We start from the raw sequence: 26,787 nt of genomic DNA, 5'->3' as shown, positions 1-26,787 counted from the left end.
AGTTCACATCTTTCTCAAGGGAACAGAAGACGGTTTAAACTTATACAGATGTACTTGTTGTACTAATGATCACATATTTTAACCAAAATGTCTTCTCAAATAAAAAATGGTATATTTCTTTAAACAGAAATCCTTAGGTTGCTGTCAACAGCCAATATATTAAAATCTTTAAACCAAAAGTAAGATCTATCTTCTTCACAGAGAAAATCACATTTGAGTAGACCCATAAAAATCACATTAACAGCATTGCAGATTTTCCAGTTTCAAATGGGCAAGTAACAATTAACTGATTAGAAATGTACATCTAGTTATCCTAGCAGTTGTACTATACGTGTTAGAAGGGCAGTGAACGGTACACTAAGTATAAGACCGATTCCTCTCTGACATCTAAACACATTAACTTCTTGTCATAGATACAAGCCCACATTTACACATCAGGCCCAAAGGTAAAGGTGAGCCATGCCAGAAGGATGTCTTTACTGTCTCTGAACGCAGACTCTCCCTCACCTTTTTCATCATGGATGCATCAAGCTGGATGAGTCTGCCATTCACCCCACATATGGCCTTGCAGTGGCTGACAGGGACAGTCTGCCGTGAGCCTTTCCTGGGCAATTGCCAGCATTGCCTGCCACGAGGCCTGGCAAGATTTATGGCAGGAGTCTGAGCACATACAGCTGAACTAAAGAGAGTTCAGTCTGCTTCCTGGCAAGGGCTCTTTAATACAAGGAGGACTGTCATTATTATCGCCTCTTGGCACTCCTGCCTCCCTGGTACCTAACGGAATCTTGAGAAATATTCTAGGGCATTGTTTGTTCTTCTAGAAGTGGAAAAAAGATATCCTGCAATTTTCAGCCTCAAGTGTTTCAGCCTAACATTTTATTTATGCTGTAGCATCGATATAATACTGTTCAACATGAAACAGAGAAACCATGTAGAATTCAGCCTCTCAAAACTGCAGTGCTGATATAATAATGATCTGTTCTGTGCAACAGTCAAAAACTATTGACAAGGAAATTATCCTGAATCCCGAGGATGACATCCTCATTGATGACAATCTGAAACACGGCTTGCTTCCCTATTTCTATTTGATATCAGTATTATGAACCCTCCAAGCTGGCAAATACACCTCTGATCTCTTGCTGCTTACACTTTGCAGTTGTGACTATATGTAGATAAACGCACACGTGTGCATCTGCAGCAGCACAGCTTATCTTTACTCGTATCAGGAGTGTTATAATGAATTGGTATGGGGCATTTATCATATGTCTTAAAAGTATAAAGCCTGAAATTCTTCACAGACTTTTCCAAGAATACATATCTTTTTTCCAGTTTCAAGACCTCAAATAGGCAGTTTGGAAAATCCAGTTTAAACTAGCAATAACCAGAAACTACAAATCACGTCACTGCCTTTTACCACGTCCATTATTTAAGCATTATTCTTTTTTAGAAAGTAAAGGAAATGCCTTGGGCACCTGTGATAATTTATAGTAGTATCATGCTAGGCTCCACAGCAAAGGTTTGTATGTGTCTATTTTATGCTACTCAGCTTTAAAAGCTTCTACAAAAGCACTGACATTCCTTGTTATCCTTGGTTCCAGAGAAATAGTTACAGGAAAGCTTATAATCAGTCTGTCTCCGGAGATGGCAGTGGTACAAGAACATCCCTGCAGATTTCATTACCAAAAAAAAACCACAACCAGATCACCATCTCCTGGTTTTCCCATCTAAGGGAGGAGCAGTTGTTGCACCAGACAGTGGCCCTCTAGATTTGAAATACACTTTAGGACAGCAATTCTGTTATCTCTGTTTAGTTAGAACTACACTCCAGTGCCACCAGTCCGGCGCTGAAGACCCAGATTCTTGTAGCAGTTTTTTTCAGTCCGTTGGATTTCGAAGTTAAGTTGGGGCACTTCTCAAAAGATCCATTTCCCCGAGTTCCCTTTCCACTTACTCATACGAATGTTTCTGTCAATGCATTTTTCTCTTTTAAATATTCATGTTTTGAAAAAGGAATTGAATTATTTGAGTACAGAATAGCTTTTGTATTCTCAGAACAGGGTGACATTTCTTTGACTCACTGCGGCCTTTTGTTTTCAATTTCTCGTTGAGCAGAACAGCACTGGTAACGTCTCAGAAAAGCTGCATCACCCCTTTGTACTCAGGAAATCTCTACCTAACTCCTAGTGAACTGTCACCTCAAAGAATGTTCACTAAAGGACGTTTTTGCAGCTATTGTGGATCACTGTGCAGTCGAAATCTAATGTCAGGATGGATCACTGGATATTTTGTGAAATTTACTGACTGAATGGGAACCTACCATGTCCAAAAGTGCCATGGCCCCACACTTTTTGAACCCCTCCAGGGATGGAGAGTCCACCACTGCCCTGGGCAGCCACTGCCAGTGCCTTCAGTAAAGAAATTTTTCCTCGTATCCAATCTAAACCTCCCCTGGTGGAGCGTGAGGTCACTTCCTCTCACTTGCTGCCTGGGAGAAGAGACCAAAACTCACCCTGCTCCATTCACCTTTCAGGCAGTTGTGGAGAGCGATGAGGTCTCCCCTCACCTCCTTTTCTCCAGACTAAACAGCCACAGGTCCCTCAGCCACTCCCAGAACCCCTGGGCTCCAGCTCCGTTCCTTTCTCCACATGCGCTCCAGTCCCTCAATGTCCTTCCTGGAGTGAGGGGCCCAGAACTGAACCCAGGATTCGAGGAGTGGCCTCCCCAGCACCCAGTGCAGGGGACGAATCCCACCCGACACCTGCTGGACACAACACAGCTGATCCAAGCCAGGATGTCATTGGCCTTGGCCACCAGGGCAAACTGCTGGTTTATGTTCATTCAGTCCTTAGTCATAGGCAAAAGAAACTAAATTAGGACGAGAATAAAAAATAAAAATCTAGAAGTACTTACAGAATTAACTTCTGTAACTGAAAAAATATTTCACAACTCCAAACTATGTAATTAAGTGTTAAAGTCTCACCTGGGAAAAGCTCCCAGTTCCCTCCACTTATTGTAATAGAACGTCTGATATAAAATACAATTAAAATTTCACTTCTTCAAAAAGGCTTTCATAAATGCATGCATCCTACAAAGGCAGTTTTTCTGACTAAAAATATAAGCTCCAGTCCACTATAGAATTTTGGCCCTTGAGGAGAATGGAACACAGTATGTGACATAAAGACAATTTTTAAAAATCCATGAAAAACAAACAGTAAATATATAGAACATTTTCAGTCTTGCTATTAGAATATTTCCTGTGCAGAGACTTAGTGTGCTTTGCATTTGCCAAGAATAAAAGTATTTAGTAAATATATGTATTGAAAACCAAACACCTTAATCTATCAAAATAACAGCAGTCACTGCTAGTGGTCAAAGCAAGAACGGTGCATTGCCTTGTTATTCTCAAAAAGCCTTGAAAATCATACAGCAGATGATGCCAACGGGTACCCATCCAAATGTTCGTTAGTCCTCATCTGTACAATCAGCAGGGGGTTGGCATCTTTAGAAGTAAATCCTGTTTTGAAAGACATTCCAAAGAAGTGTAATAGGCCACTCTGTTAAACTTATTATCTCAGCTCTGCATGCAACAAACACCTAGAGATGTTTTTACTACACAAGAAGTGTTTAAGTAAATAACTCTTTAAAGATTTTTTTTCTTATAAGTCATGCACATCTGGAACTGTGAAAAGCGAGGCAGAACAAGGGAGATTAAGCCATTGACGCAAAATGATAAAACCATCCAGAAAGAGCAGCTGAGATGAGGGGTTTGTAACACCAAGAGGGGATGTGATAATACAGAGCAGTTTAAGAACTGTTGTCAGTGCAGATAGGCTGTTTGACAACATCTTTCTGTTAAGTTCAATAATTAAAATTTCAAGAATAACACCTATCCTGTTGCATACGATGCTATATTGTAACATTGCAAGGCTGGCCTCAACTTGAGGAAGTGGGCTCTGTAGGGGAAATTGTAAAATCACAGAACCATGGGATGGTTTGGAAGGGACCTCAAAGCCCATCCAGTCCCCGCCACGGGATCAGGTTGCTCCATGCCCCATCCAACCTGGCCTGGAACTCCTTCAGGGCTGGGGCAGACACTGCTCTGGGCAACCTGGGCCAGGGCCTCCCCACCGTCATCGTGAAGAATTTCTTACTAATGTCAGATCTAAATCTTTCCCCTTCCAATTTAAGGGCATTAGGCTTGAATTCCTAGGATCACATAAATAGGAATGCCAGGGATTGAGAGGAAGCGTTGTTTATGTGTATAGGTCTGATGAACAAAGAGTCAGAGCAGCAGGATCTGCAACAGCAATTGGAGGGAAGATACTGGAATGAACAGGCTAGAGGATACAGACAGCAAACGCCAGGCCATTCTTTCTGGAAGGCGCATTTGTCACATTACACAGTGGTCTGCAAAGGCTGACTCTTTTTTTAAACTCTCTCTGCTTTGTGTCACCAGAGACGCCACATGCCCTAGTCATACCTGTGGAGGGGAAGATAACATTCATACCACTTTACCTCTTTATTTTAAGAACAGTGGAGGTATTTATGCCCAGGATTTATTACCTTAGAAAACCCTTCGGTTTCCAGCTTGCACTTTTGGATACTCATTCTCTGCTGTTCAGAGCAGGCTCATCTTCATAACAGGGAAACAGGAAAATTAAAAAAAGCATTTATCAAGCTGTTCCAAGATCACCACTCATTCCTTAAAGACAGTGTGTTTCTGTTCACTTCATCACTTGTCAAACAAGTGACAATGAACCAATAAGCGTCAAGATGCATGTGAAATGTATCTTGAACCACTATGCTGGATAAATGCAGGGTTACTAGGAAATGGAAGTTAGAGAAATTGGCATGTCATTCCAGTGTTTCACCACTAGCTAGATTAAAAAATTCTCATAGGATTTTCTTAAGGACAGAGTGAATTTTCCAGCAAAAAATATTGTGTAAAACTCTCTACTGAGGCTTTTACTGGGACTTACTATTGCCCTTTCCTAATCTGTTTTAGAAAACTGAATTAAATCCTTTCTAGCTATGAGCATTATGTTATCTAGAAATCAACCAAAACTCCTACAGAACAGGAAAATTTCCCAACACATTATTTTCCAACACTATTTTACATTGTTCCTTATGACTAGGTGGGCAGCAGAACAGATTGCAATCCACACCAATCTAACTGAAGGCATCATCCTATCTCACTGTATCAGTGAAGAGGCAAACTGATGTGCTATATTAAGCCTGTTCTAAATTTCTTCACAGGCTATTGCTTTTTTAAGTGCATTTGAGAAGCATTAAATCACTTGAAAGGAGCTCAATTACTATGTAACGGTGTCTGTGGTCCAAAAGAAAAGCAAAAACCCCAGGAAAAAAAGCAATTGCAATTGGCCATAGACTTAGAAATTCCAGTTTGATTTAAAACCAGGCTTTTTCAGGGTTTTGTGTTTGCGGCTTTTTTGCAAATTTAAGTTCCCATACAATGAAATCACCACCACCGCCCCTCAATTTCTTTAAATAAACAATTAAGTAGTTCATGGCAGTCATGCCTTACCAGAAGATGATGTTTTAGGTGTCTGCAGTATCTGCTATGTTTTCTGTAACTGGAAGAGTGGAAGATCACGTACAGATTTGGACAAGCTTTGCCTAATGGGCTGTACAGAAACCAGTTACAGAAGTTTGTTGCATACATGGAAACTGTTCAGAAAGCCAATAATCCATAAAGAACATGTGCGGTGGAGAAGGATTTTGAGAAGATAGGAAGCGAAAGAGAGGGGACGGAGGAAATAATACACAGATCACCCAAAGTGAAGCCTTCTCTGCCCTGAAGCGATGGGTTGTAGGGCCGTGCACTGACAGGCTGCTTCCATGCACTTCTCTGGGCAGCTGTTTTCTCTGCTTCAGAGCAGAGCAATCTTGCATTCAGGTTATCTGTTCTCTTTGTAAATATGTTTATAGCTGATGGCTCCAGTGTTTCCTCTGGAATTATATGACAGTTCAATTTCTCCTTTAATATATTTACCCCATCTCAACTTAAACCACCATCCTCCAAGCCTGCCCACTCTCACACCGTCCAGGAGCTCCCTATCGACACTGCGCCTCTGCGCTGAGCAATACAGCAGAACACACGTTGAACTGGGTCCTAAATAGGAAACTCAGCTTCATGAATCAGAAAGCAAAAGACTCCAACAAGTTATTATCCCAGATCTATTTACCAACGAAGGAAACAATTGAGAATGTGCAGGATTAATAAGGAAAATGAGTACTAATAAAAATTAGCAATTTCCTCACAGCAAATAATGAATGCAGAGAGCACAGAAGTAGTCATCAGGAAAGAAAAGTACAAAGAATGAGTCTGGCTTTGCTCATTAAAATCAATGCCAATCATGTCCTCAATCACTTTTTTATTTGAAAAATATTGCTATTTAATTGAAACCAGCACCTTCCACACAATCTGCTGGGACTCCTTAGAGTTCCCAGTGCTTATTTCCCAGTAAAACAAAGACCTCAAATATTAAGCCACATGTATGATAATATAAATATAATGATTTTCAATCAACTAATCATGTGTTTTGCAGGACTGTTTACTACATCTTTCTTTGTTAGTATTTTTTCTAATCTACTTGTAAGAAAAATTATACCTGATTGTTGTAGCATCCCCTTTGGGAGTTCATGAAGTCCAGTATTTCTGACAATTTCTCCCACACTTCTATCAAGCCCAGGCTTTTCATTCCTTATCTTTGAACCAGTGTTCTCTGATAAACATTCTTACATACAAAAGAGGATCAAAAAGTAGCCATTAATAAATACTGGAATGAGAAAGAAGGCAGAAACAGGAGAAAGAATTAAATTGAACTGCATCCTACCATGTATCCCCGATCTGTTTCATCCCTGAAAAAATACAGCAGCAATTGGCTAGGAATCTACCTTCTGTCACCTTCCCCCTTCCTCCCCCCGCCCCGTAATTCTGGTATTTAAAGTGACTGCATTTAGAGCAGAAATGATTCACATCCTATTGCCCTGTGCTCTGGGTTTTACAGACGAGAATGAGAAGCAGCGGGTACCATTAATCCTTACCATCTGGTAAGAATGCTCCGAGCAGCTCCTAAGCTTCAGCAGTCAGGCAATGCAGGTACAGAGGTTTGGGACACCTCCTCTCTAACCGCACTAGAGTATCTTTCCCAAATACACAGATAACAGAACTTACAGTAAGGTTTAGTTCTCTCAGATAAGTTCAGCTGCTCCAGCAGTTGAACTATCCAAGTCTGACTCATCTGCCTTTTGATTTGCCTCTGCTTCTGGACATGGGGTTCCATGTCTGTGGGGTTTACCTTACACAGATCCTGAACTCACTGGATTCCTCTGTGAGTGATACACACAAGATTCCAGCACAAAATCAATCACATTGAAATACTGGGTAATTTTCCAGGAGGTCTGTGAGTTACCTCTGTTTAGCAAAGGGCCCAAATAACAGCAGGGCTGGCACAAGGGATGAGGTAGAAGCATGCGGCAGAGGGAGCAGTAGCTGACTCATGAGTTGAACAAGCAGGAGGGAGAGAATGAGACCTCCCTTTCTTCTTCCCAGAGTGATAAGCTTATAGATAACCTCAGCAGGCTTCTATAATTGAATACGTACATTCAATATATATTTCACCAACTGCACACAACTCTGTTTCAATATTCTATGCTGTTTCTAAGGCAAAGAAAAAGAAAGAAAAAAAACACACCAAACCACTTTATTAAGATGAGAGATGTTAAAATGGAAGGATTTAGCAGGAACATATTATTCACTTCATAATATAACAAAGCTATAATTTGGACTTTTATCTGTATAAATAAATACTGAACTGAGAGTATTGTTTGTGATCATCAGATCTTTTGGCCTAACTTCCATTTACCACAACAATGGCTATTTCCATCTATTGGGTTTTCCCTGTCTTAAGAGTAGTCAGCTGTAGCTGAGAATGGCTGTTTGACTGAACTCTGTCCAGAACAGCTGGGGCAACTGGTTCATCCTCCTCCCAAAAAGTGTAAGTTTTTTTTTTTAAAAAAGCTATTTTAAGTGGGTATTTATCTGCCCTAGGTCTGGCTCTTGGTTCTTGTTTTGCCTTTGTCTCTTAGATTAGGTATGCCTTTACATCTGGTGCATTGTTTATTCCTTCACGTACTTCTTTACTAAGCAGGTACTTAGCAAAACAAATTAACCTTTGGAAACCTTTTTAAATGCTGTCTCAGTCTTGATTTCTGGATAGCGCTGACAGCAGATGTTCTGCAGAACAGTGCCTCCGGAACATTTCAGGCACAGCCACGCTGCAGTTGGTCTTGTCAGCCTTTGATTTTTCTTTTTAACATATCTTTAATGTCCTTTATTAACCTCTCACATTTCCAATTTATTGTGATTGTTTTCCTTTTTCCCTGTAAGGGTTGTTGGGGTTTTATGTATTTATTTGTAATTACTGCTTTCATGTGATCTATGAGGAACAGCAAAAGCACAATGCAAGCTGCTATTAGAACCAGCCCTGTCTGTGTCACTGCCAGAATTCATGCTATTCGACTACCCCTAATGCTAAAAGGCAGTGTAAAATTAGCCCACTCTGACGAATCCAATGACACCCTTAGCCAGTGTTATCAGGGCAGTACTGCATAAACGTTCACACCAATGGAATTCCAACTGATCTAGGCAAATATGATGGTAAGAAATTCTCCTTGCTATGTCACAGTTGCAGTGAGAAAGCTCAGCGTGCTAGAAACACTGCTAGCATTGGCAGGACACCACTGAAACAAAGCTCATTGTCGGCTGGCATGACACTACCCTGCAATGTTGCCTGGGAAACAGCAGAAGAGGAGAACATAAGGTTGTTAAACTGGAAGGGTTCTAAAAAACCCTAACGCTCAGGTCCAGGCTGTCCTGAAGTGAACACAGCACACGCATGACAAACCAGCATCTTACTCGATAAAATCAGTTTAGTCATAAGCATTCTGCCCTTAGCTGATGGACTGGAGGATTCTTGCTTCTGAAGCTGCTACTTCTGCCACATGAATTTTATGCTAAATCGCATTAAACTATTATCAGTAATTTATTTCTACTGACGATAAATGGTTGGGGGCTGGTTTCCATTTGTAAAGTGAAATTACACCAATCAGTAAGTAATGAGGAAAAGGACACAGAGGAACCAGCCTGGTTGTTTCAGCCGGTTTAACAATGGAAAGGTCAGTATCCAGATTAAATATCTAAGAAATGAGTGACAGGAGTTAGACAGCTGCCTTAATTGAAGTAGAGTTATTCATCATCTGCTAATTTTTAAATATAATTCAGGGAACACTGTCATTGGTTGATGGGTTCAAAATTTAACTTAGCCTATAATAGCTTTAGAAACTGCGTGTTGATACTCCAAGATGTATCCCAAGAAGAAGGCTTAAGAAGTCAGTCTTGGCAGCACAAACAAATCCATGGCACATGCGCAAGCTGCCTCATCCACTACTTTTCATAGGAAAAGAAAGAACGACCATCCAAGACAGATCCCTCTTACCCCAAGTCGTTACACCAGCTAATAACAGAGCAGCTGGGGAGGAGGGGAAACACAAATAGTTCCCTAGTATTTTATCCCTGCTTCTCAAGATCTGAACTCAGAACCTGCAAGTCAAAAGCATTATCCTGACATGCAGTATGTCTCAATATCTTTTTCTTTTATAAATTTTTCTGTGCCTTCTCAGTATGTGCAGTTTTGGTACACAACATAATCCAGAATTTCACTTTGTACCGTGTGAACTCGTGCTACCTTTACCTTGTTCTTAACTTCTTAGCTGAAAATATTATCCAATATCTTTGGTTCTTAAAAGCAACAATACATAATGATTAGGAATCAATACTCTGTAACCCAGTTGTTATAAGCCCATTATATGGTTGGACTCGATGATCCGGCGAGTCTCTTCCAACCTGGTGATTCTATGATATTTCTCTGCCTTGCGCAGCTTTTTTTTTTTTTCCTAGGGTAAGAAGTCCCCATCTATTTTTTACTAAAAATATCCTGCACTTCAGGTCATGCTTGCTCTAATGCTAACATATTGTCTTCAAAATAGGAGAACAAGAATTTAGATAGCATTCTGAAAGCAGACAAGGTTTGCATTTTATACAGTTTTCTGATTATCCCTTAGTCCTTCCCTAATGCTGCTTGCTTTTTGACCACTATTGAACATCGAGCTGATAATTTCTTAGACTAAGCCAATACAACTGCAGAATCTTTCTTGTATATGCAATGTATGATAATGAGTCAACAAGCTACTGCAATGTCTAACAGTATCTTTAAAGAAGTTAAACTTCCCATAAAAGCCTTGTCACTCTGCCAGAAAAACAGCAGTTACCTAAGCACTCTCAGTATTAGATGCTATTATTTTTAGTTAAAAACACTGCTGGAGTGGCAACACTGTAATGCAAGCATAAAATTACTTTTACTTGCATGCGATTTCTCTTCCTAGCACCTGACTTCTGTTCAAAAGAACCTACTCTTCAAAGTCTCTGTAGAAATACCACATCCATCAAACAAAAAAAAGGGATAATATAGGAAATGGAAGGAATTTTGACACTAACACCACAAACACTGCTACTGTGGCTTAACTGCAGTACTGCCTGCAATGGGGCTGAGCATGCAATGGCTTATATGTGTGTCAACAATTGCAACGTGACGCAGGTCTGTGTAAACACACCTTCTGAAAATTTACACTGCAATATTCTGGGTTACTTGGCTTGCTCTTACTTTCATTTAACTGGGAAAATGTTGCCTTTCTTGCTGTGCATTATAATATCAAAGCCTAACACATGCCCTCAAATTCATGATATTAAAGAAAACTCTAATTTCACATAGCCCAGAGCTTAAGCAGTTTCTCAAATCTGAGATATGAGCTCATATCTCATTGTGTTTTGATGCTTTATTTGCTTGAACAAGTTCTCATTTTGTGGCATCATCTGAGTATACAACAATGTGATGGCATTGTAGTCTTTGATAAAACACCCATTATCTCTCTTGAAGAGTCTAAACTTTATATTGTGTATCGTAAAGATGAGGCGATAGGAGGACTTGAAATCAGGAAAGAAACCAATGTAACATTAGCCTTAGTCTCAAACAGGAATCTGTAATATTCCATTAATTCTAAAACCGTAAAACAATTTGATTTTTACCTTAACTCTGGCTTGTATAAGTGCAGCCTTGCTGCTCCTAACAATACTGTAGCACATAATTTCTGTAGATGCGATTATACTGACGATACGCTCAGCCAGTGCCCAGGGTCTCCCAACACTCCCCTGTGTGACCAAGGAACAGGATTCTTCAGTAAGCGCCAGGAGCTCAGTGAACAGGGTCAATCTAATGGCAGAATTGTTTTCTGATGATCTGGCACACTGAAGCTCACACACGGGCAGCCAAATAACAGTGCCTGAACTCTGAAGGAGTTTGTAACACACTGATTGGTTACCAGGAATGACTTTCCAGAGTCTCCCTGTCCTGGCTCTACCCATACACCTCTGAGTCAGGTGACTCCCGCATTCTTTTTGTGTCCAGAGGGTACCATGATTTGGGGCATTTCAGGTGTTACAAGTGTTATATTTATCCAGAGGCCTGTCTGCCAAATTCTTCAGTTGCTGGTTTGGACACTCCAAAATGCACGTATTGGGAATTCATACTGAGGCAGTGTCGCAGCATCCCTAAGGACTGCATTGTCACCCCAACCATACAGAGCTCAGGTGCATGCTGGATTACTCTCATATCACCAAGGGGTGAAAAATTACAGAAGAACATATTTACCTAAAATACAAACTTCTAACAACAGAACAAAGTTCTGAAAACACCACCAGCAAACCCCTGCTGGAGCTGTACCGATAGTAAGGATCCGCCTCCTCTGTTCCAGCAGCTCTGCTGGGCTTGCAGGCTAATTGGGCTCCACTGCTCTCTCCAGGGCTGCTGTTCCACAGAGGCCCCTTACAGCTTTTATCTACTTTGTTGCTCAGCACAGTTACAGAAATAACCCAAAAGAGCTGCTTTTCCAGACCAAAATGAAATTTTACTACCTCTTGGTTTTTTTTATGGAGATGTTCCTATTCCCTGTGATTAGGCAGGCTTCTCTGCCCCCCCTAAGGAATTCTGGAAGGGTTCTGAACATAGCCCTTGTTCGGCAATTCCTGGCTTTGGGCCACAGAGGGATTTGTCTCTGTATGGTACAATGAGGGATTTCCAAACTACAGCTTTTTTTCAGATTCTCCAGAGACTCAGTTTGCCAGAAAGATGTTTGCTGATGTGATGTTTTACCACTGACAGCAAGATGATAAAACCACTGTGTACGACACGTATCACAATTTCCCCTCTATCCTGGCTCTTATTAGTATTGCAGGGAAACAGCTGCATGCTAGGAGAGAGAGTTTAAATACACTGTGCCCTCAAAAAGCTGACGTAGCAGGAAAGGCAAATAAGCTCTTTAAGTATTTGGTTTCAGAACAAACAAACAAAAAATAAGAACAAAGTTAAAAATCTTGTTTACTTAATAACAAATTTTCTGGCAGAAACAGGATGCCTGTCCAAAATTCATATAACTAGCATATGACAGAGGCCCTTCCAGTTCAGTTATTATTAGGTACTTGAGGGGTGCCAGTGTGACCCCAGCAATTTGTTTTGCATGAGGCCTCCTGCAGCCTGAACTGTTAGCTGCAGTTTTGCACCTTTTTCATATGCATCTTCCTTTTAATAAGATGTTGTATTAAAAAATAACCTCAGAAAAGCCTAACACTTCATTTTTCCAGCCATTTGCAATAGTTGCAAGAGAGTAAAACTTATCTAAATCCATTACCTGCAAGTGGTTTTCCTTTACCATTCATGTGTATAAAAGGATTGAACTAGGGTCATTTTTAGAAGCAGATGTGTCCAACCTTTGCTTTGTATCTCAATCTGTTGCCACTCCTGACCTCGTTCAGGTTTAACTCCTTTCATTTACTTTAGTTTGTATCTTTGAAGCACCTTTCTATTGGCCTAGAACCCTGTCACAGGTGCGTGCTGCAGAACAAAACTGAAAGCTGCCCACCAGGACACACAGCGGGTCTGAAACAGAACAGAGCACACACAGAGGGACAGGTGGGAGCACTGCACGGAAACTGAGAGACTGCTTTTCAGGGCGAAAGGCAGAGAATAGAGAGTACAGTTTATTTACATTCCCCAGCACACGTTAATTTAAGGAGAAAATAAGGAGAGATGAGACACTTCAATATTAACAGGGTACTCCTCCCAAGCAAAGGATACAACATGTAAGAAGGCAAAAAAACCCCGATCACTTGATAATCTAACATTATCAAAGGCCAGAGATGACATCTTAATATGTAATAGAAGACAGAATGAGTCAATTGGTTTTCATGGTCCTTAGCAGCCAAGACAAGTAATTTATTTGATACAATGGAGAAGAAATCAGCATGGGATATAAAAACCTAATCCAGCCTTCTCAGAGTGCTGGTCAGGAATAATAATCTTATGATAAATCACTAGCATTCCAAAGGTATGTACAAACCAATCTTGCAACTGTGTCAAAACAAGAGGCAGCTGTTACCAAGTTGAGTCATACCGACTGTGTGCATGGAGAGATAAAGCTGTATTTATTACATGGTAGGCAGGGAAAAATGCGTAAGAGATTGTAGAAATGAAAACAGAGACAGATCACATTTGTGGATAACCCTAGATAAGCAGGAAAAATATTGCTATAGAGAGTGACAGAGGAAAGCACACAAGGCAGAGTGGGCAAAAAGCAAAGAATTGTATTTTTCACAACCTTGTTCTTTTGCAAGCAGCTAAATACCAGATATGCTGAACAGACAAGTCAAAATATTGGTTTGGCCAGAACTGCAAACTGCTACCTCAGGTGATTTTGTCTCTGCAAATGATGTTACCCAGAATAAAGAGTTGCAGGAAAAGGACAAAAGGCCTCGAAAAATCCTGCCTTCCCTACTTCCAATTATTTCCAGGCAATATAAAGTTTAACTTATTTTGCCCCTTAAAATTACACACAAGGAAAAAATTGTCCACACAACTGACAGCTTGGGTGTTGATGCTCTCCCTTCTGCACCTTGCTGCCACTGCAGTCCTCCCACCCTGAGGAGACTTGCCGAATTTGCGCTATCCAGGACCCACCAGCATGCCGAACTCACTCATTTTCCTCTCAATCTTTACCATAGTTGTCTATCTTTATTTTTATGCATCTTCAATAAAGACAGAACTCACACATAACACACATCCACTTCTGTGAGCAGGAAGCACAGAAGTTATCCTATTCACATAGATCATTCACTCAACTTTCCCATTTTGTAAACCAGCCAGGTTCTTCCACGCTCTGTCAAGTGGTCAGGGATGTTTGGCAGTGGACTAGTTTCATTTAATAGTTCTCTTCACCACAGATGCTACAGCAGGATGTGTTTTAGCCTCAGCGACACTACTATCTACAGGGCTTTCTCCCCCCTCCCACGTCCAATCTCAGTGCTGCAGTTCAAGTGCTCTGCCCATGCAGGTACTTCTCACAGTTTAGTTAACAGAGCTGTTTCACGCTGCATTGTGTGTTCAGCGCACTGAGAACTTGCCATCTTCACACAGGAAAATTATGGGTGGGTATTTGGATAAAAGCATACCAGCCAAAAGGAATCTGTTTTTTCCTGATTATACAATCAGGTTCCCTCTGAAAAGCTATCAGTGTGCCTCTCCTTTTTGCCACACAAGTAGAGTTTCAGGAAGGTGCCCATTCTCGCATATATTTCACCTGTGGGCAAATACTTGGACAGTGGCTGCATACACATGGAAGGTGATGGACGATAAAAATCTGAATTCCCAGGCCACGTACCCTCTATAAGCAGTAGTGCCACAGCCCATCTGATTGCAGAAAAGGGATAAAAAGAGATCATAGGAGATTAGCCCTGCAGGCTGTTAAAATACTACATAAAAGTGGGCTTCAATGTCACTTTGAAATAACCTAGCTGCTTGCTTCATTTCATTCTAGATACTAGAATAAAAATCAACATCTGTAAGGACTTTGGAGAGGATATTCTTTTCTTTTTCCCTCGGGGTTAGTTCTTTTGGGTTTTTAAATATGAAGAGCAAGGCAGGAAGAGTCTAAAGAGATATACAGAAGATACGCTTTTCCTAAAAGAGAAGGAACTGGAGACAATGCTTCTCTTATGTCGCGAGGAGGTTACTGAACCAGAACCAGAGAGAGAAATCTGTTACAACAGGAAGGGACTAATGCCAAGACAAGAATCTCCAGGCAATGAAGCCAAGTCTGTGTGTAGGACAGCAAAGAGTGGGATCAGACTGTACAGCACAGCGAAGCAAACGGAAGGGCAGTGGAGAAGCTGTAAAATCAGAGGATAAGAATAGGGAAATATTATATATGTGATAAGCTGCATCAACAGCAAAGAGCCAAGTCAAAGTGTGCTGATATGGATTAGTGGAAACATAGTATCTTTGCAAAAATCATTTCAGAGAGAATTCCATACTCATAGAATCACCTCAGACACTTGGAGACAATGAAGGCGGCACAACGAAGAGCAAGACAAACCCGACAAAGTTATGAAAAATTAGGAAACAATCATTTGGAGTTTGTTTTTTTCTTTCTTAGAATAAACATCTCCAGTCTGGTATTTCTCATGCCCTGGTATAACTGCATCTCAAACTTGTCACTTAGATGCCCTCTAGTAAGAAAAGTCTTTGTAAAAGGTTCTGTATTCATAATGCATATTGCATTTGCAGTAGAACTCAAGCACTTCCAAAAGGTTTTACCAAAATTCAGCTTAGGTGAATGTTCTTGACCACGAGTTATTTTCCCTTGAAGAACCATAGAAAGTGCACACCAAAGGGATTCAACCGTATAAGGCAAGCTCGTAAAACAAAGGGAGTATTTTTGGAAACTATTTTGTAGTCTTGGTTCAAACCTAGTATAATTGCTTCTCAAACTTACCACTTAGCTCCCTTCTAATAAGAAATCTTTTATAAAGAAACTGCATTATCAACCAAAAATACCGACAAAGGCATTAAAAGTACAAAGGAGTTGAAATAATTTCCCATCACTGCACCAATAATGATAAGAGAGGGTATAAAGTGATACATAAAGAGTGCCTTTCCTACATGCCTGGGGTGCGAAGGCAATAGTTTCACCTGTTTTCTTCGGCGATGACCTAGTCCTACACCGTTTGAGAGGGAAGGATTTTGTTGCAGAACCCAGAACTGGAATAAACGAGACTTTGCTGAGAGATAGAATAGAAACAAACAAGGAAACATAAAGCCCATTTCTGTAGTATGACTCTACACATTTGGTCCAATATTGGTTTCTTTTTGGTTTGTGCATTTTCGTCTGGCTTGAAAGGAAGCAATTAGTGTCCTCCTCCAGCTCTGCCTCAGTGACTGTTGGCAACCCCAGACAGGCAGCTGCACATAAAGTGGTGTGACACCCGTACCAGCAGGAGCCAATGTCACCCAGACGGTGCAGCTTGCACACACCCGTGCAGTGCACTACATGTGGCTGCAGATACAGGAACTTTAACACAGACACGTGTGCTACACAAAAGCGGGGAAGGCATGTCTGATAAGGAGCAACAGGGCTGATTAGTAATCCTTTTCCATAGAGGACTGCCAAAACCAGACCCTTAGACCTGGCTGAAAGATCCCCTTCTGTAAACTTAAGTTAGGGTTGAAATGCCATAGAAACATTTCTTGGAATCATTTCCTCCCAACACCACCTGAGTAATGCATCCACTGTGAAAGAACAGGGATCTGGTGTTCGGGAGTGCTGATACTGGTGAACACGCTGCCCAAAATGCCAAACACCTGGACACGGGTAAGGGAACACAAGGGAAGTAGAAATGTTTTAAGGTTAACTTTCTGACTTTACAGCATAGATGTTCATTCTTCCTGAACGGCAGCTGTTTTCAAATATAAATACCACATGTTTAGGAACCATGAGATGATAGAATCGTAATGAGTTCCTGCCCACAAGCTCTTATCTCTAAAGCCTCACTTTTTACAAGGCTGTCAAAAAGTAAGTCCAAATAAAACCCTATAAAGGTTAACTCAGGCAGATGAGTGTGCTAGCAAACACACAGTTACATGTGCATACACGTTCATATATTTTTCCATAGTTACTGTATTCCCGTGCTGTGAAGCCAGAGGCTAATGGCATTGGACGGAATTAAACAGAAATAGGGACTCTTCAAACAAGGCAAATCAGCCATATAAACAAAAACAGTCAAAAAAAAAGTTAAACCTAAAAGTTTCATACTTTTAATTAAAAGCTACCTGATTTATTGTTTTTTATTTTAATCCCAAAAAATTCAATTGAAAACCCTGGAAAAAGTGGGGAGAAAACAGTTGCTTATTACTATTTTAGCTTCAAAATTTCCTACGGCTTGCAAATCACTGTGTCCAAATTGCCCATCCCTGTACATCAGGATGTCCCTGCTGTCTGCTTTTAAGCGATGGCTGGAGTAACACTTAACCAGGTAAACATTTAGCAAAAATATCTGCTGTCACAGTAAGAGAACCTCCATTTCTCAAAAGTAACATTAAATAAATCAATAGACCTGTCCAGCAGGGAAAATTATCCAAACAAAGCAATCAGAGCTTCTGGCTTTTCACTACAGGCTGGAGCTGAGGGGAGGGCAATCACACGTGGGGCTGGGATCTGCAGGATTACCGACTACCTTGAGAGGGTAGGAAGGCAGGGGAGGGAAAGTGCCAGATATGGGGGAGAGGGAAAGGGAAAAAGGAGCAGGAGGAGCACTTACTGTTTGGTTATCTTCATACAGCTTCAAGTCATATCCACTCAGCTCCACACAGAAAATTATTGCTGTAACCCCCTCGAAACAGTGGATCCATTTTTTGCGTTCCGATCTCTGCCCCCCCACATCCACCATTTTGAAAGTCAGCTCTTTGAAGGTGAACTTATTTTCTACAATCCCTGTGGTCATGTCCCGGGAACGCAGAATGTCTTCCACTGTTGGGATGTAGTCCAGGGCTGCAATCCTTTCTAGGTCATTTAAGTAGTACGCAGCATTATCCTCGAGGTGGTACTCGTTGGAGCGGCAAAAGCACTCCTGCACACCCGGGTCTGCCCAGAGCCGTTTCATGACTCCCAGGAGCTCTGGGGTAATCTCGCCTTTGCTCTCTGCTGGGCCTGTCAGGGCAAAAAGCTGCACAGCATCATATGCTCTGTCAGGGTTGTGAAACTCTATCTTAAGGGTGGCTAAAGCCCGAATGATCCGTGTGAGGGAGTCAATAGCATTATAGATAATCAGAGGTTTGTATTCCTTGCAAGCCTCCAAGTTGAAGCCACCACTATGAATGATTTTCATCTGCTTTACAATAGTGCTCTTCCCAGAATTGCTGGTGCCCAGGAGAAGGAGCTTAATCTCTCTCCGTTGTCGCTGACTTTCAGAGCGCAGGTGGCGGTCAATCCTACGGGACCGCCGCGCTGCCTCTTTCTCCTCAGAGCTTTGCCGACATCCCATGGTACAGCAGGCAGTTATAGAAGGGGAAGGCTGGAGTTTGTCTCACTGTCTGTGTTCCTGAAAATGATCTGTGATGTCTTTCACTTCTTAGGCCAGGTACACCTTGAACGAAAAAAGGTGCCCTCCAATATTTGACAGTCCAAGCTGCCTGTCCCACCTAATTCAGTCCCAGCAGGGGGGCAAACACATGTAGATGTGCAAATAGAGAAATGGTCTCTTCAGTAGATCTCATGGCACTCCCCTCTCCAGTGCATAAACAGTGGCACATGCCTGTTAATGGCAGGATGCTTCCCTTTGCCACAGTTTGGCTGCATCCATCAAATGCTCTTTGCTATTCCACATAATTATTTTGCTGCCTTCTGTCCCAAGGTAAGGAGCTGCACTTTCACTTCCTCTGTTCTAGCTCTTGTCTTTTAGTGGTATTTTCTCGTTACTGTAGTGATGCTGCTAGATAAAGCTGGAGCTCTTTCCAATGGTGCTGTACTTGTTTTGTTTCTCTTCCCCCACTTCTTCAGCTGATCTGGTGCAGCTCTGTAAGTCTGTGCTTTCCACCTGCCAAACAATGAGAGAAGAAATGAATGAAATGAGAGACTCCGCTTCCTTGCTGCAAACCACTCACTTTCTCCTCCTCTTCTAGATTTCTAAACCTTCTATTATTCCAAATAGAAAATACAGATAGAAAATACATACAGAAAGCAAAAATCTAAAACCCCAGCAAAAACATAGGGACAGTTGAAGCTGCAGACCTAAGGAAACGGGGCTTCTGAACAATAGTAAATCATATCTCCCTTCCAGCCTTCTGTGTTTTATTATTTAAACCTACATGAAAACAAACAGTGCTGAGCTGTGCCCCAGTTTCTCCCTCAGCAAGAGCTTATGCAGTGCTTTTCCTGCACAGTCCTGTTCTGGCTGGTTTTCCTCAAGTAGAAAACGAAACAAGCTCACAACTCCTTTTCCTAGTTTCCATTTATATCAATATCTTGTGCTTGGACAGATGTCCTCCTGAGGTTTCATTCATAGTTTCTGGTTTGTTTGCACTGAACATTTAAATAACTAAACTAGGAATCACAAAGAGGTGATTAACTTTGCTCCACAATTTCATAGGAGGGAGCGTTACTGATCTTTGCAGCTACAGGTGTGGCTCTCTCTTCCCTTGGAGAACAGTCCTGGTAACCATACTGCCTGCATCCTGCTCAGCCAATGGAGTGACCCACCACTACCTCAGACTTTGTAAGCTCCTTCCCACAGCCAGGCCAAGCATTGTTAGCCTCCTTTCTTCCGTTGGTATAGGAGGTACAAGGTGAATGTTGTGTACAAAAAGCATGGGAAATGCCATTCCAAGCAAGGGCTGACAGCTTCTCAGTGGCTGTTAGACTGATTATTTCCCAACTCAGAGTTTAAGCCTACTAGCTGGAACTCTGTGGAAGGCAACAGCAGGAAGCAGTTCCCCCTCCAGAGGGCAAACGTGTGATTAACCGCTGACTGGCAATATGGCCTCTGCTCCAGGATGGAGTGCCTGCTCCCAGGGAGCTCCGAGCACAGCGGGCAGCACAACCACTACCTGTCACCAGGTCAGGGCTCCCGGTTCCTCTTTGTATGCTGGCCTCGACCCCCCTTTGGCACCTTCCTTGCTGTCTGTTCACTTGTGTTTAGGGGATCTTCAGTGACTGTTTTTACAAACTGCACTACTTGCCGATGAAATCCCTTCAGAGGTGAAGCCCAGGAAACATTTCAGAGCCTACCAAAGAGACACGCTTGTATCTTCCACTACATTTTAATAAATCTCCCAAATTCCATTTTCAAAGCTGCCCTAAAAGTCTCCCAAACATTCTCCTGCATGAACTTACTGGCATTTCAAAGCAGATATGGCAAAGCATTAGAATACACGTGGGAGGGGACAATTCCTCACTCCCAGGAGAGGGACAGAATGATAAAAGCCAATTCTTGAACCTATGGCTCTTGTAAGGAAAGAAACTGAACTACAGCTACTTGTAACCTCATGTACTTTTTTCTCTTTCCTATGCATTGCAGAAGAAATGCCTTCTAATTTATGCTGGGCTGACAAGTGGAAAGGTAGACTGAGTCTGCTTCCCGCTCCAAGGCCCCTCTGGGATGTGTCTCTGGGTCTGCAGCTCTGTAACAGCGTACTGGCATAAGGCAGGTTCTTGCAACCGGATCCCTCTCCAGCAGCTTCCCACACTTATATGTGAGGGTATCTGGAGGTGCGAAATGCAACTATATGGAAGGGTACAAAGGTGCAGTAATTACCGTTAATCCCTTAACATAAGGGAAGGGGGTATAGGGGCTGAGCAGTCAGTAGATACAGTTTTGTGTATTCGTTCCTGAAGTTTCCTGGAATGTTAGCCTGGCATAGGTGAGGTTGCAATGACTCCCCCTTACATACTTTTACTGATTCTATATTTATCTTTAAATCCCTTCCTAACTCTAACCCTGCTTAAGGGAGATACATAGTTGAGCCAATGTAGACCTGGATAAGGTTCACAGCTATCAGGATGGGTCAGTATGGCTCAGGACTAGTGCTGGGGTGTGGAGGAGAGCATTATATTTTTATTGGAGAAGATGAATAGACAATTGTTGGAAACAATTGCAAAATTCCAGTTGGAACTTTGAGTACAATCAAGTGAACACTCAAAAAAACAACCTATGAAGTAAACTGATCAAAAGGTGCTTCAATACCTCACTCATTCCTGCCTTTTCTTAGATTCCCAGGACACCTAGCGTATGTGTTTTCCAAACAGCAGCTTTACTCGGTTCTGAAGATTTCCTGCACAGTACTTCAGCTTCCTAGTCTTTCTTTCTCCTATTTATGCCTGCTTTCTTTTAATTTCTGTGCTTTAACACCTGCCTGTAAATCCATTCCAAATCCACATGCATAAAACCAACTTGCTACAACAAGTTTTCCAGAGTAACCAGTTTCCAAAACTAACCGGACTATCTTAGTCTGGGTTATGGCCATCCAGCCAGGACACCAGGTCACCTCTACATGGCAGCTGGGAGTGCTTATCCATTGTCTTTGCCCACATGGACTACACTGTATGAGCAGTCTTGTCATTTAAGTGTTTTGGGTGCCTTAAATCTAGAGATGCCCAAATCATTTGCCCCCAGCGCAGCGTGTATTGCCATTACCTGGTCTAAAATTCTCCAAGAGTCTTAATATCAGCTATATTTATCTTGCTTCCCTTCACATGTTGGAAGGACATTAGCAAATGGAGAACAGATTAATCAGCAGAAAATTAAAATAATAACATGCACATTAAGAGAATATAGAATAGAAGTAATTAGCACAACTTTACTTACTCTAATGCATCAAAGATATGGAAAGGAAAACCCCCCAAAATGAGGGCTTATACTTTTGTCTAATAATGGACTTTACCAACAGTCATAAGAGGTGAAAAATAAGAGCTGAGGAAGCAGTTTCCTAACAAGTAATATTCCAGCCACGCAGAGAGAATAAAGTTACTGTATTGGGCACCAGGCCAAATTCTTATTTTAATGATAAATAATTAGAGTTGGCTGTATTGCTCACACCCATTCTGACACATTCAGAACATTTAAAACTGGTTTTCCTTTAAACTATCATCATCATCAGAGGCTTCATGTTCATGTCACTGAGAAGACCACTGGTGGAATTCTTTGTGATATTACCTCACATTTCAGTGATCAAAGATGAAACATTTTGCACAAAGCAGATACGGGGCTCCCTCTGCTCTCTTTATTCATGTTTCATCCTGAAAAAGGTACCTTGCTAGAGACAAGCAAGAAGGGAATACACTCCCCTGCCAAAGTACTCCAGTGATTCTGATGAGTCTGGAGGTCTGGTGCCCAAGCAAGAGAAGCAGACCTTTTGTAAATTTTATGTTATTTGACTCAACAACCACTCATGACAAACAGTCTGGGAGGAAGACACTTTCAAAATAGAATCGTTCTTTTCAAACAGCTTGTACATTCAGTAGAGCATTTCCTATCACGTATTTCCACAACACACGGGGAGGCATCATTCACATCCCAGTGCTTTACATATTAATTATTCTGCTTGCAATTCATTAATATGTTTAACATAGAAAAGAAGAAAGCAGCACCTTCTTATTGCAGGGAAGGCCACAAGTACATAAACACCATGGGAATGAGTAGATGCTTCAGCGGCATTGGAATACACGTCTCGTTTATTAGTGGTGACCACTATCTAAGCACATTGCCCAGCCAAAACTCAGCATATAGACTCAATCCCAGGTTTAGGGAAACCTAAGAACTTGTAGTGCAAACAAAGTATTCCTTATAAGCAAAGCATCCAACCCTGCTTTTATAAAGACAGATTTTGATGTTTAGTTAGCGGCATTCAAGTTTGCACCAGCTCAGCTGAGATGCAGACCACAGCAGAATATAAGACCCCATTAGTTATTTTTCTGTTAACTACGTACACACTCCACTTAGTTCAGGGAGTTGGAAACATAAATCCTATAAAGCAATAATACCAAAAGACTTGGCATATTTAAATAGTAATTATTTAAATTGTGACCTGTTTCAGTAGCATCCACAAACTAGTGTGAAACAGTGAGAAGAAGCATCAACACAACCAGCACATAACACCAACTGATTCCTGAATGAGCCAAAAATACAACAATTCTATTCCAAGTTGCATTGCTGAGAATTCGGAGCAGCGTCAGTGACTGCATATGGAGCTGCCTGTGCTTCACAGCAATTTAACCAAGACCAGAATCTCCCACAGCAGTCATTTTAGAGGTGACCTTTAGGCTTCCATAAAGAATGAAATACTACAAGAACATTACAGTGGGTGTGCAGAAAATCCTGGCTGCTAGACAAGGGTGAGGAGAAACAACACGCAGCAGCTGCTGTAGGGACATACAAACATCAGACTCATTTAAAAATGTGTAATGAAGCAATAAACAAAATGCAGTACCCACTCAGTGTTTTGTAAGCACCTCAGGTGATGACAGCAGTGTAGGTTACATCTTCATTAGAGCTGCTGCTCAGCTTTTATCATGGGGTTACTGTAGTCCTTCTGTGGGTGATTTGTGAGCCACAACTTGCACACCACAGGGCTGCGTTTCCATGGGTCTTACAGACATAAAAAAGCTGATTAACATCAGATTTGGTCATGACCATAGAGGTGAATTTCCTACCACTTATTCAACTTTGTTGCACACAACACCTTATGAAACAGTGGGGGAACAACGGTAGTTATCATAGCAAAAAAAAGTTAAAGAGGGATCTGAAACATGGTAACAGTAGCCTTGTAAAAGGAGGTTTCTCTACCTGTGCATACAAGGTCACAGAAGAGAGCGAAACCACGCTGTCCCAGTGACAGGTACAAGATAATCCGAGGTAAAAAAATTAGCCTCTGTAGGAAAGGCCTAGGAGCCTGGGCATAGATAATGGTCTCCTGAAGACAAGAAGTTTATTTAATGTGATAGGAAAAAGCAACCAGTGAAGATTCAAAGACTGAAGCTTGAGGCTAAGCAAGAGACAAGGAGATGCTCCGGTAAATGGGAACCATGTAAACAGTTCAAGAATTTTATCAGTGATGATGGATAAGAAAGAATATTTGAGATGCTATACAGAAATAAATCAGATGAGAGGCAAAAATCAAGGCAAAGAATGAGAGAGTAAAGTCACAGAAGCTGACTAAGATTTCTCAGGTAAACTGAAAGGGCATATAAACATAGGAACCAAGAAACTTCTGTATCCATGGAAAGAAAGAAGGAAGGAAGGAAGGCATAGTGATAGGGGACGGAAAAACAAGCTGAGGAGAGCAGATGGGCACATCTCACTGTATCACGTTGGCAGAAATCAGCAGAAATCTACAGAGAAGAAAAAAGGCCAGCAGGAAAGGATTGACTCAGGAGTTGTAAAGATGGGTCTGCACGTATGGAATTTAATGACCTTAGGGGGAGGGGGAAAAGAGGGGAGAATAAATCCATAGTAGAACAAGTCAGCCGGGCGATCAGATTTCCACCAGAATGGCTTTACTAGAGAAAAGACATTGTTGAACGTGAATCCAGGCCAGCAGTTGGCAGGACAGACGTTGCAATGGGAAGCACAGCAAAAAGGTTTGGAAGAGGAAGGCAAAATGCAGGAAGAGATTTCAGTAGGTGATCAACGCTGAATTCACAGAAAGGCTGAGAGAGGAGTTAACTGGCAGTGTGACAGTTAAAACTGGGAGCTAAGCAACAGAGAATGAATAACGCTTCACAGAAATCAAAAGAGCCTTGGTGAATGGAAAAACAGAAAAACAGACCTAGGTTGAATGAGTGTGAGGGAACAGCCGGGCATCAACACGAGATAAAGTCAAAAAAGGAAAACAGGAGATTCACGTGGAGAGAGAACAGCATAAGGAACCTCAGAGACAAAGCTCAAAGAGGAAAGGGCAATGCGATACTGGAAAAGCATCAAAAAACTGGTCAGAATGGGAAAGACTAGGTGAGGAGAGCAGGACTGGAAGAAGAAGGTCGGTAACTCTCACAATCGTCTAATTCAGGGAAGGACAAGGAAAACCTAACAAACATCAGCCTCACAGCAAGGCATAAAAGTGGATTAAAATGCCATTGCTAATACAACAAGAGAAAGAAAGGAAGAAAGCGTGAATATCAGCTTAAGATGCAGGGCTATGATCAGGGATAGGTTTGGCTAGCAGGGTAGAGAGCGATTCCCAGCCTTGGGCCACATGTAAAATTCATCATATGAACCATGTCAGAAGGTATCTACATCAGAACAGTGGATTTCCTAGGTTCCATCTTAACAACTCCAATTACACATGATTTTGTCCACAGATGAGGAGTGGAAGAAGTATTAGACTGCAGCCCTGGGGGAGGGAAGAAAAGAAACCTCCCAGGAGGCTAACCAGAATCCACAGTGTTCTCTGAAGTGTGACTCACGGGAGAGGACGCGTGTGCTACCAAGCAGAGATTACAGCTGCAGCCTACGCCCAGTCTCATTCTGCTTCTCTTTTGGAACTCAGAAGCTGTGACAGTTACCATCCTGCTGCACGCAAGAGCTTCAGCAGGGACAGCTCAGACAGCACAACCACGACCACAGCCGCTCGCCAGCCCAGAAGACCTTTCTTTATAGATGAATAGGAAGAAAGTGGCCCATGTTCTGGTAGGAAACTGCTTTAGACCCCATCAAAAAACAGACATACTTCTACTTCACAAGACATAACTCTGCAGCCAAGACACATACAATTCCTTACCTCTCATCTCCAGGAAAGTGCCTGGTAACATGTCTTCCCACCCCTACCAACAGCACAAATGAAGGCAGTAGCTGAAGAGCTCACAGCTGACTTAGCTTTCAGCCCAACCCGCCCTAAAGCGATTCCAATTTTGTTTCAATTTCTTCCAGCTGGCAGCAATCCCATAAAGACTCAACACCACTGACACACACGCTTACTAGCAGGCTCTCCTCCCAAGGTATATTTTGTACTAAATAGTTCAGGAAGGATAAAGCAAACTGCATCATCTCTTTGCCCGTGGAAGGCTCCATGCATTAGGGAAACCCAGTATAAGTTCTGAGTAGTTTTGATCTTTGAGAGACACAGTAAGGGCACAGAAATACCAAAACCAGACAGTAGATTGTTCCCGTTATACTGATTTTGTCTCCTTGACTGTTCTGAGCCCTGGATTTTCCTAGTTCTTATGAATGAGGTACAGTTTTGGTTTGTGTTTAAGATTCTCGTGTCTGCCGTTAAGGAGGGTAAATAGGTGCCCTGTACAAAACTAATTTTAACTCTCCCTCCCCTTCTTTTCTGTTGGCTGAGGAGAGAGCTCATCCATGAGGGGGACATTTCCAAAGGCTTTTATAACAGTTAGAAGGAAGAGTCAAATCCCGGACATTTTACAAACCTGCATTACTTTCTGAAATCTTTTAACTCTGACCTTCTGCTGTTTCTGCCCAGTAGCTCTCTGCATGACTGACAAATTCTAATGCAACCTAGAGAAATTATTTCTAGTCAAAAATATTTTATACGGATTTTATAACTAGGTAACTCTGAAAAAATATATACTTTTAAATTACATCTTATAAAATATGGCCTTAATAATTGATGACTCTGACAAAACAAACACCAAGTAAGCAATGAGATTGATACATCTTAATGGAACTCCATCAAATATAAATCTTCATACCATAGGTAAAGACAGATAATAAACCACATGTCTAAGAAAAATTCCATTTGCATATCATGTCTCATAGCTGAATGTCTCGCGTGTCTCGCAAGGCTGCAGAAACGGACAGCTTTCCATGTG

General features: G+C 41.7%; 2 protein-coding genes across 2 annotated transcripts in view; one reads left to right on the top strand and one right to left on the bottom strand.

Moving 5' to 3' along the window:
* RSPH14 (radial spoke head 14 homolog) overlaps positions 1 to 26,787 on the top strand; it is a 56,350-nt gene that overhangs the window by 13,528 nt on the left and 16,035 nt on the right. The window lies entirely within an intron of this gene.
* GNAZ (G protein subunit alpha z) overlaps positions 1 to 26,787 on the bottom strand; it is a 42,200-nt gene that overhangs the window by 8,682 nt on the left and 6,731 nt on the right. The window contains exon 2 of the mRNA XM_069870856.1: positions 17,786 to 19,060. Coding sequence (XP_069726957.1) covers positions 17,786 to 18,508 — 723 coding nt within the window. The 5' untranslated portion in view covers positions 18,509 to 19,060. The remainder of the gene's footprint in view (positions 1 to 17,785; positions 19,061 to 26,787) is intronic.

The sequence above is a fragment of the Phaenicophaeus curvirostris genome, chromosome 17, assembly GCF_032191515.1.
Source record: "Phaenicophaeus curvirostris isolate KB17595 chromosome 17, BPBGC_Pcur_1.0, whole genome shotgun sequence".
In the NCBI taxonomy this organism is placed as follows: domain Eukaryota; kingdom Metazoa; phylum Chordata; class Aves; order Cuculiformes; family Cuculidae; genus Phaenicophaeus; species Phaenicophaeus curvirostris.
This window is presented reverse-complemented; position numbering and strand designations above follow the sequence as displayed.